The sequence below is a fragment of the Equus caballus genome, chromosome 4, assembly GCF_041296265.1.
Source record: "Equus caballus isolate H_3958 breed thoroughbred chromosome 4, TB-T2T, whole genome shotgun sequence".
In the NCBI taxonomy this organism is placed as follows: domain Eukaryota; kingdom Metazoa; phylum Chordata; class Mammalia; order Perissodactyla; family Equidae; genus Equus; species Equus caballus.
This window is the reverse complement of record NC_091687.1, coordinates 78,860,029-78,871,388: the sequence shown is the minus strand read 5'-3', so window position 1 is coordinate 78,871,388 and position 11,360 is coordinate 78,860,029. Positions and strand designations below refer to the sequence as shown.

The 11,360-nt window shown below is 39.0% G+C and overlaps 1 protein-coding gene across 3 annotated transcripts in view; it reads right to left on the bottom strand.

Annotated features, from left to right (window-relative positions):
- Positions 1 to 2,138: 2,138 nt before the first annotated feature.
- The window catches only part of CFTR (CF transmembrane conductance regulator), a 167,171-nt gene continuing 157,949 nt past the window's right edge, over positions 2,139 to 11,360 (bottom strand). For 2 of the 3 annotated variants that reach the window (XM_070264278.1, XM_070264277.1), the window contains 3 exons: positions 5,795 to 5,967; positions 5,065 to 5,170; positions 2,139 to 3,863 (listed from right to left, as the gene is read on the bottom strand). In XM_070264278.1, coding sequence (XP_070120379.1) covers positions 3,663 to 3,863; positions 5,065 to 5,170; positions 5,795 to 5,967 — 480 coding nt within the window. In that variant the 3' untranslated portion in view covers positions 2,139 to 3,662. 3 annotated transcript variants of the gene reach the window in all.

Genomic DNA, 11,360 nt, shown 5'->3' with positions numbered 1-11,360 from the left:
TGGTTGAGTTCACGCACTCCGCTTGGGTGGCCCAGGGTGTTGCTGGTTCAAATCCTGGGCATGGACACGGCACTGCTCATCAGGTCATGTTGAGGTGGCATCCCATATAGCACAATCAGAGGCACTCACAACTAGAATACACAACTATGTACTGGAGGGCTTTGGGTAGAAGAAGAAAAAAAGAAAGATTGGCAACAGATGTTAGTGCAGGTGCCAATATTAAAAAAAAACACACAATGCAATACCACCACACATCTATTAGAATGGCCAAATTCCCAAACACTGATAACACCAAATGCTGACAAGAATGCAGAGAAACAGGAACATTCATTCACTACTGGAGGGAACGCAAAATAGGTTAGCCTCTTTGGAAGACGGTTTGGTGGTGTCTTACAAAACTAAATATACTCTTGCCATGAGACCCAGCAACTGTGCTCCTTGGTATTTAGCCAAAGAAGCTCAAAACTTAACGTCTACACAAATACCTGGACATGGATGTTTATTAGCAGCTTTATTCATAATTTCCAAAACTTGGAAGCAACAAAGATGTCCTTCTGTAGATGAATGGATAAATAAACTGTGGTACATCAAGACAATGGAATATTATTCTGCACAAAAAAGAAATGAGGTAACAAGTCATAAAAGCCGTGGTTTTCACATCTCAAGGAGGAACTTAAGTTTATATTACTAACTAAAAGAAGCCAATCTGGAAAGGCTACATACTGTATGCTTCCAATTATGTGACATTCTGGAAAAGGCCAAACTATGGAGACAACAAAAAGATCCATGGTTGCCATTGATTAGTCGGGAGAAAGGGATGAACTGGGTTCACCAAGAGTGAAACTTTATATAAACCATGGACTTTGGGTGACAAAGATTGTATCAAATGTACCACTCTGCTGTGGGATGTTGCCAGAGAGGGAGGCCGTGTATGTGTGGGAGGAGGGAGTTCGTGAGAATTCTGTACTTTCTGCTTAATTTTGCTGTGATCTTAAAAATGCCCTAAAAAATGAAAGTTATTAATTTTTTAAAAAATGAACTAGAATAACTCGAATAGAGCATGCTCGGAGACTGCCCTCTTGGGGTCACATGTGAAAACAAACCTCTCCAAATGGGAAAAACAGGGTTGGAGGACTTGACATTCAGTAGGCATCTACTGTCCATCTAGCACACACTGACACCTGCGTTTTTGAAGAAGAAACTTTGCAAGGAAGAAAAGGGGACCAAAGAAGCCTCATCAATTAAAAATAGAGATTCGGACAAAGAAAAGCCCCCTAGGTTCCAGTGTCGAAATACTATTTCCCTTGATGAGATTTGCTCACTTATCAAGAGCTTTCAGACAGCTATCACTATTTCAATAAGCGTTCAAATAAACAAATGGACCCTTGTGGAATATATATCTCTTTTTATTCCATAAGCCACCATTTTAAAACAAAAATAACCTCAAAAGTGTCCTAACTCATGAAAGCCTACACACAAAAAGATATTTGTACACCCATGTTCAAAAAAGCATTATTCAGCATAGTCAAAAAAGGAAGCAACCTAAGTGTCCATTGACAAATGGATAAACAAAATGTGGTATATACACACAACAGAATATTATTCAGTCTTAAAAAGGAAGAAAATTCCAACATATGCTACAACACGGATGAACCTTGAAGACATCTTGCTAAGTGAAATAAGCTTTTTGTATTTGTCACAAAAGGACAAATACTATATTATTCCACTCATATGAAGACTTAGAGTAGTCAAATTCATAGAAACAGATGGTAGAATGGTGGTTGCCAGGGGCTAGGGGCAGGGAAGAACAGAGAGTTTTTGTTTAACGGCTATAGAGTTTCAGTTTTGCAAGACAAAAAAAGTTCTGTGGGTGGATGGTGATAATGATTGCACAACAATGTGAATGTAGTTAAAGCGATGAATTGTACACTTAAAAATAGTTAAAATGGTAAATTTTAAGTTACGTACATTTTACCACAATCTAAAAAAAGAAATAATTTTTTAAGAGTGTCTTAATTCACATGGGATTCTCAAGAAGCTATACCTAAAGGAAAGATTCATGTTTTGTGTTTCATGAACCTTAAAGACTGAAGGAACAGATAGAAGAGACACAATGAAGACATCTGAAAACAGCTAAGTTTCACACAAATATACGGATTTTATTGACAAATGACATTTTCTTATAGTAATAAATAGAATGTAATCTTAAGGGTTAGTTTGGACTTGGGAAGGCAGTGTGTCTGATAGGAGTGGTCAGATTTTGTGATACCATTTTCTTTAGAACCACATCTAAGAGGGAACCTGTGTGCTGGCTGGGAATCATACAGGTGTGCAACATCTGGGTCAGCCCTATGGCTCTCTCCACACCATTAAGGTAGTTCATGGCCCTTGGCCAATATCACCCTAGGTATTTTTCCCCCCACTTTTAACGTAATATACCATAAAAACAGTGCCATAAAAAGTCAATATTTCAAATATAAAAATTCTTTTATACAAATATAATTCATAATATAATCATTCTTAAAATACAGCCATTTATGAGTTTGAAACATTATTAAAATAAATAATATTTCCTAGAGAAAATTTCATTTGCATCACAAAATTATAAAACAGAAGCATATAAAACTAATTCATGATTGACTCTTCTTCAGCACGTCTCCCAATCTCTCTCCTACTCAATATATACAGTAGGAAGCGCACACAGCTAGCCTGAAAACTCACAATGTCACCCTATACGGACCTAGACCTTTGGATTTCATGTACATCTACCTGCAGCGCCCACAGCCTATCTGCCTGCACAATCTCTACCTGGAGCTTTTGTGGCAAGAAGAGTTTTTAAAGCATTTAAAAAAGCATTTTCCAGTCATCCTTCAGTTCAGAGGTCTTATGAGCTTGTTACTTTCTGGAAGCTGGGGAAAGGTATGTCAACTTCTGTACCAAGGAGCTATCCTGTCCCCCACATGGAACTGTAACAGCCCTTTGCCCAGTAAGGGATGTATTCTGATTATCTGAATTATTTGGATTCTTGGTAGAGCTGAATGGTACTAACCCTGATTTCCAGAATGAGGAAGTTCTCTCTCCTAACTAGTGCCTAGATGTTACATGGTGCGTATTTCCACGGGCTGTCTTGTGACTCTCACAGTATTTGAATACTTTCTTGAAAATGGGGCCGTCCAAACGCTTAGGAGACCATATAGTCGTGTTTTTAAGTATCTTGGAGAGAGGGGAGAAAAAGGGATATAATTTTATATAAACCACTAAAGTTTCCAGTTATTATTACTTAATCGTAGCTCTAAGTAGTATGATTATGGTTCCTCTCCAAAAATACAAATTAACAAGTTTCACTAAACAGTAAGTTGAACAATTAGCCTGGCTGACATTTATAGCCACCTTTCCAATTACTCCCAAAGGAAAAGGGTTTTGGGGAAAATCTGGCTTGCAAACTCAAGTGGTAAATCTTCAAGAATTTGAAGTATCTTTCACACAGTCTGATCATTGCCAGAAAGCCATTTATCCAGATCCATATGAACGTCTGAAATTCCTCTTACCAAAACTTTTCCTTTAAAAAAATAACCATTATTCATCCTTGTTTTCTGAGGCAGAAACTGTTCTCTCCTCCAACTCCATGAGTGAATGCCCCGTGCAAACATCAGCACTGCCCTCTAAAGCCTTGTTTCTTGCACCTCTTCTTCCGTCTCCTCCTGCAGAGCAGCGATTTTGGATCGAGACTTGTGCTTGCTCGAGTTCCGATGGGGGAAGAGCTTCAACGGGTCCGAGGAGCTGATGGCCTGCTGGAAGAGGCTCTTCTCGCTCAGCAGCTTCTGGATGGAATCGTACTGCCGCACTTTGTTCTCCTCTATGACCTGCAGAAGTGGCTGTTAGTGAGATCCTGGACAGAAGGAGGGGCGGCCCAGAGCAAGGGGAGAGCCTGCCATAGGCGCAGAGGAAGAACAAAGCCAAAAAGAAAACTGTGTCCAGAGGCTTGCAGGCTGAACAGTGAGGGATATCTCATTTAACTGCTGAGTCCTGTTGCTTTACAGAGCTTCTACCATTTGTGAAATTAGCTGTAATTGTCTACTTAGCAGCTGGAAGACTTTTTTGTTAAATAAGTATAGCAATGTGCTTCGTCAGAGAACCTTAGAGGAACTAAGTGTGCTTTGAAAACAAGCATAATTCCTGTTAGATCCTTTCTATATTACCTTCAAAAAGAGTGTAGGACCACAGTGTAACAGAGTTGAACTTCTTCAACAGTGGATTTGAAGCTTAACAATTCCATATTGGTCAAGATGTGCCTGAGTTTAATATGCCTCCTTCACATATTCAAGTTGAGCAAAGCCAAGGCCAGAGGATGGAAAAGCTTTACCCAATCTCCTGAACCTGACCACAGAGGGCAAGAGGCTGTGAGTCTGTCCCCTAATTTGTCACTTGAAGCTTAGTAATAATAATGGTAATAACAATCCTTCAGTAAGGAAAGCATTTACCTCCAGGAGCCTCAAAAGCCTTAACAGTAATGATGTGATGCATCATCCCAGAACTTCCTTGTGACTAAACCTGGGGGAATTTATAAACGTCACTTCAAAGAATCTGTGACAGTTTTGAAAGCACAATGAGAAGGTGGTTGGGAGAGGCACTAATCTGAGCTCCAAATAATGACTAGAAAAATGAAATGAGCCTTTCAGCTACGGCATTAAAACCATACATCAGGTGGCAAGACAATCCAGGCCTGTCCTGCACTCCATCCAAGGGAGATTTAGTTATTGAAAGCATCAGGACTTAAGTCTTTCTTAAGACTTGATCCCCAAATAAAGGGCTCAAAAAGCATAGGTGTTCCAATTATTAATGTAAGCTAGTAATATGTCGCTATTCAGTAAATCCAACTTCATCTCATAGCTCAGATCAAAGTAAGAAACCTGTGCAGCTATTTTGAGTAAGGCTGGATAGCTGTATGACATATTTTTAAGAAGAACTTGCACACTGCTGTAATTTGCAGGAACTATCTCACATATGAGATTGTTATCCAGAATTAAAGGAGAAAAGAGATCCTAAGTAAATTATAACACTCACCAAAAATCGTTGACATTCCAACATGGCTTCTATCCTGTGTTCCGAGAGGATTACTGTGCAATCAGCAAAAGCCTGTTTTAGGGTTCTTCGAATGATTTGGTATGTTCTAGAAAAGTAAGAAAATACTGCATAAAACATCACAGAACATTAGCAATCTGCCTTTATCCTTGATAAGATAGCTATCATCCTATCAATTTAGTTCTTTAAATTACTTATCTTTCTTTAAATACTTTTAATATAATGTTGATACAGTGTCAGCCACAATCAGCTTTCCAACCATGGGGTAGAGTCTAAGTTTTCATAAATAAATAGGACACACACTTTGAAGAAAATTTCACAAATAAGTATATTTTTCATTATGTAGAATCACTAGCAGTTCTTTATTTTGTGCTATAAATATTTCATATGGTACAAAAGGCATTCTAAGGAAAATCACAAGGATCCAATTATACCTACGTAACTAAATATTTCATCATGCGCTGATAAGGGAGAAGAGTTTGCACGAAATTACACATTACACTCAGAAGAGAACACATGGCTCTTATACTAGGAAATAAGCACTTGTGCTCATGTCAAATAGTGACTTTTCCACTAAGCAATTATTTCATATTTAGAAGGCAGTCCTCCACTTGCAGGAATGCCAGCCTAATGGAAATTTGTGTCAATATGAAGTATGCCTCAATGATTCTGCTCCTGTCATGTTATTAAATAGTAGGGATTCTGAACTCACATTGGATCCAAGTGAGCACTGGGTTCATCAAGCAGTAAGATCTTTGCCTTACTGAGAACAGATCTGGCCAAGCATATCAACTGCTTGTGGCCGTGGCTTAGGACATTGCCCCCATCCACAAGGACAAAATCAAGCTTCCCAGGAAACTGCTCTATCACAGATCTGAGTCCAACCTGCAGAAAAGAGAGTGGGAAAAGACTGTGCTTAGAAAGGGTAGTTCAGATATCACAAGGTCAAAAACACTCAAGAGGCTGATGATCTAAAAAGGCACACAGGCGAGCCATCTCGTGGCATAATGGTTAAGTTCACGCCCTCCACTTCGGCGGCCCGAGGTTCACTGCTTCAAATCCTGGATGTAGACCTGCACACTGCTCATCAGGCCATGCTGTGACAGCATCCCACATACAAAACAGAGGAAGACTGGTACAGATGTTAGCGACAATCTTCCTTAAGTAAAAAGAGGAAGATTGGCAACAGATGTTAACTCAGGGCCAAACTGCCTCACAAAAAAAATAAAATAAAATAAAAAAGTAAAAGACATAAGGAGTTCTGAAAGCTTAAATTTCATGCCACCCCCTCCACTCTTGCTATTTGGGTTTGATTGAGTAAAAGTCTATATATAATCTTGGCAGCTCTAAAGCATCCATCTACGACTTGTTTCAGCTCTGTACTCGGTTCTTTCAGGAGATGTTCAATGGGGGCCTGTTATGTGCCAGGTACTCCAATAGGTATTGAAGAAATGACAAGTGGTGCATGGCCCCTGTAAGGCTCAGGGTTTATAAAGACAGACAGTAATAGTCACAGCACAACTAAATACATGCTAGAAAAGATAATATGTATAGAATGCAGTTATTTACTCTATCATGACAGATTCTTTTAAGCTACCTTCCATTTTCTACTCTATCATAATAGAGCATAAAAGCTAGCATAAAAGAATCCAGGGAGGGAGCTGGTCCCATGGCTGAGTGGTTAAGTTTGCATACTCCCCTTCTGCGGCCCAGGGTTGTGCCGGTTCGCATCCTGGGTGTGGACACGGCACCACTCATCAAACCATGCTGAGGTGGCATCCCACATAGCACAACCAGAGGGACCTACAACTAGAATATACAACTGTGTACTGGGAAGCTTTGGGGAGAAGAAGAAGAAGAAAAAAAAGAAGATTGGCAACAGATGTTAGCTCAGGTGCCAATCTTTAAAAAAAAAAAAAGAATCAGGGGAGCGTTTTAAAACTACATATGGCAACTCACTAATCATCTCTTCAAAAATTGATTGTAAGAAACTGATGAAACTATGAAATCAAAAAACGAGTTAAAATAGTGGTATACTACTGGAGATTTAAAGGTGCTCAAAGTATCGGAGTGGAATATGGCAGTTGTGTGAGTGTCAATGTCTTATTTTTTAAAGCTAGACACGGAAAAATAGGTTGAAAATGCAAACGAGATAGAGAAACCCACTCTTTCAAAATAAGACAAAAATTGAAGTCTCGGCCTATATCACTTATTCTGTTAAATACGGATTAATGTTTATTTTTTGCCAAATATTGCTGAGTGAGGGCTAAGGAGATACACAGATAATTGTCTCCTGCCCTTGGGAAGTCTGAGATTTAGTACTGGGAGGTAAGATGTGCTCCCACCTATCTGTAATACAGGCAGAATGAGATAATGGCCTTAAGAAAGACTCATGAGTTCGGTGATGAATTCAGAGATGGCCCACATCACCATGTTTGTTCAGCAAATATTAACTACGTGCCCATGGTATGTATTGCAGACGATACTCCCTTCCTTGACTGGGTTTCTCATTAAAGCAATCTCATTTTGTGAGAATTCATTAATGTTTGAAAGAGTTTCTGAGATGGTAGGGAATATAAACGTCTTAATTAGACAAGTATGATTACTCTGATGGATCCCAGAAGACTCAAACATAAAACTACTTTCGGATCCAGGTAGCTGAGAATGTGAATAAAAGGATCCAGGGTGGGGAGCGAGAGGACCTATGTTCTTTCTTTGTCTTATTTTTGCTTTTTATTAGCTTCTGCCTGTGAACCTGCTACAGCCTCTCCCTTCTTAAATCAAAAACAAAACCCCTCACCTGCCTCCATGTTCTCCTTTAGCCATTATTTGGTATCTACCCCCTTCATCATCTAGAAATCTCAAAAACTTAGTGTGCTTCTGTTGTCTCCACTGCCTCACCCCACAGAACATCTTCTTCAAACATCTCTCCCTTGGCTTCTGAGAAACCACACATTTCTTCCTATTATCCTGTGTGGGCAACTCTCCCTCTTCCTCCCCCTTGAATACTACTCTTCCTCATTCCCAACTCTCCAAACTCTCCTATCTCATTCATTCCTAGGGTATCAACTACCACCGATCAGTAAATGATTTTTCAAATCTTTATTTCCAGCCCTAGGCATCTTCCAAGTACTTCATAAATCCTTCTTCTCTTTGCTAACTCTAGGGATCCTAGTCCAAGCCATCATTATCTTTTAAGCTTCATACTGTAAATCCCAAGCGGTTGATTTGTCAATTAACCACACAAATATCCCAGGGATACTTCTAAAATACAGGTTTGACTGTATCCTCTCTCTGTTTTAAATCCTATGGTAGTTCTCCTCCTGACAGAGTAAAACTGAGCTCTTTCACATGGCATTTAATGCACGAAGAATAGAGCCCCCTCCACTTTCACTTCCAGCTTGTAGTTCCCTACACACTTTGACCTTCCAGGTTTGTGCCATTGCTTAGCCTAGAGTACCCTTCAGAATATCCCTGATCATCCTTTAGGGCAGTCAGGCCCCTAGTCATGGGAGTACTTTGGCAATTTCCCCTGTTAGACTGTCAGCTTCTTGAGGGTAAAGACAGGTGCTCTTTAGTTCTGTGTCCCTAGTGCCAATACTGGGCACATTGTCAGCCTCAACACATTCATTCATTTGTACAACAAATATGTACTGACCTCCTCAAATGCAGGCCAAAGACAACAAACACAGTTTTGATGAAGGATAAATGAATCCAAACTTAAGGAAGAATGAGAAATGAAAAGGGAGTGAGTGCTGGTTTCAGCTCTGCCAGTACAGTGTACGATCTAGAGCAAGTCACTTCACCTGTCTGCGTGCCGCAGTTTTCTCAACTTTAAGACTCTATAAAATCCCTTCAAAGTCAAATTATAAAATTAGAAGTTCCTTAATACTACTGGAGATGTCAGTATTTTATTTCAGATCAATCAGTAATATTTGAAGATTTTTTTTTTTTTCAAATTAAATATCAAGAAAAGTACTGACTAAAGACCAGAGCTCTAAGTCAGACAGAAGTGGCTTTGAATCTGCACTTCACCACTCATTTGCTGATGATGTCAGGTGTGGTACTCAAGTTTCATTTATCTCACCTGAAAAAAATGGGAGCAATAATCGTCTAGACTCCAAAGACTTGTAATTAGGATTAACTGAGATAATTTGTGGAAAAAGGTTGCCACAGGATGTGGCACAGGGTGAGCACCTAATCCACAGTAACTATTAATATTGTTGGAGCCTGGGAAATTCCAAGGTCACGGGCCAGGTCACTGAAACACCACTCTGGTATGATAATAAGATTTGTAAGACTTTCCCTTCACTAGTTGCCTTGTGAAGTAAGTTAGCAGGAAGTACTACAATATTATTAATTTATATCACACCCCTAGTAACAAGGTTGAGATTTTGGTAAGAATGTTGCACTATGTATCTTCCCATTAGATTCACACCCATCGTACACTAATTTCCTAAGGTCATACCAGGAAAGCTACTTTACTGTCATACTTTGCACTTCCCTGTGATAAAGAGCTGTGCAAAGTGTGTTTTTACCCAAATAAAACTATTTCTTTACTACAAGTAAATAATTAAGCACGTAGATATATATCACTGTCAATATTTAGAGAACAAAATTGTAAAAAATGAATGACAGACACAGACCAATCTAGGGTATATTTTGCAACATTCCTATCTCACTGTTTGACTCACTATCAAATATAGTAAAAATATTTTAAAATCATATTCACGAGAGAAAGGTCAATAGAAGTTAGTAAAACTTTAAATTTTGAAGTCAGTTAACATTTAACAAATTTATTAATTACCAATTTTCTGCCAGATACTGTGATAGGCTACAGTGAGAAAATGGGAAGCAAGATAGACTAGCAATTGTCTTTTAAAAGATACAGTTATTGTTACCAACTCTCTGTGCTGATAAAAATGGTTTAGATTAGCCTCCTAATTGGATGTAAATGACTTCTTAGTCATGGATTCCTTCACAGACTCTTAATGAGAATTTACTAAATTCTAGGCTCCACGGCAGACTGGGGAATTCAAAGATGAATAACACTAGGTTCTGCCTTGAAGGAATTCATGGCACAGATAGAGAGAAAAACAATAAGTGGGAAATTACTGTTCAAAGAGATAAGTGCTATGGGGGGGAGGGAGAACGGAAAGGGAAATTTCTATAGATCATCTAATTTAGTGATCTTCAACAGCACAATCCTGTCAATGTAAATACATGCTCATATATATTCCCAATATAAACTTATTTTTACTATAAAAGCATCAACAGTTTGTGGCTATAAAGACCTTTAGGACAAGAAAATTTGCCAGATTTATGTGGTTGAACTAACAAATCATGGATACTTCCAACCCGCTATTTACAAAGAACAAATTTTGTTTTGTGACATGTCAAACTAAAAAATGTATTACAGTCTGTGAAGGACCAGGCATTTTCTTCAAAATGTTGACTTTTGCTATTGCTGCACCCTGGAATGTTATGGAGCAAGTCTCCTCTTGTAGCAAGGAAACATGAAAAAAATCGGAAAAGTGAATTGTGGTTGGAGAGAATAGTCCATTAGTAGGCAGTTACAAAAATAGAAACTGTCAACTCCTTTAGACACTCCTTTTGCTACTCTGCAAGTTTTTCAGGGCAAATTTTAAACTTAAAAGGCCACTATTTCTGCTATTTAGCTTGCTCTCTAAAATAGCTTACCTGACTATCAATGCGTAAGGAAGGAAACTATTTTATAAGTAATCTAAAAGCAAACAATTACCAAAAAAGCCTTCATTCTAAACCCAACAGACATGGGACTTAGAGATAGCTCGCTGTGGTGAAAGAGCCTGCGAACCAGAAGTCAAGGCATGCAGCTGTTCCTGCATCCACCAACAACGTCAGCCAAGCCCCTCAGACTTCTCAAGGCTGTGTCCTCACCGCTAATGGTCACACCAGTTGTGTATCAATCACAAGGCTATTACACATGGATCATTTATTTATTCACTTAAATAAAAGAATCAAATCTTTCATTTATTCATTCAATCAATCAATATTTATTGAACACCATCAATGTGCTCAACACTACTCTAAACACTGAAAGTACCACAGTGAATAGGACATCATCCCTGCTGTCAAGGAACTTACAGTCTAATGGGGGACATAGACAAGTGAAGAGGTAAATCTCTATCCTGTGTGAAGAAAGCTGTGAAAGGGGTGGAGGTATAGGGTACACCTATGAGGACCTCCTCCCTCAGACCTGGAGCATCAGGGCAGGTTTCTGGGAAGAAGTGATATGT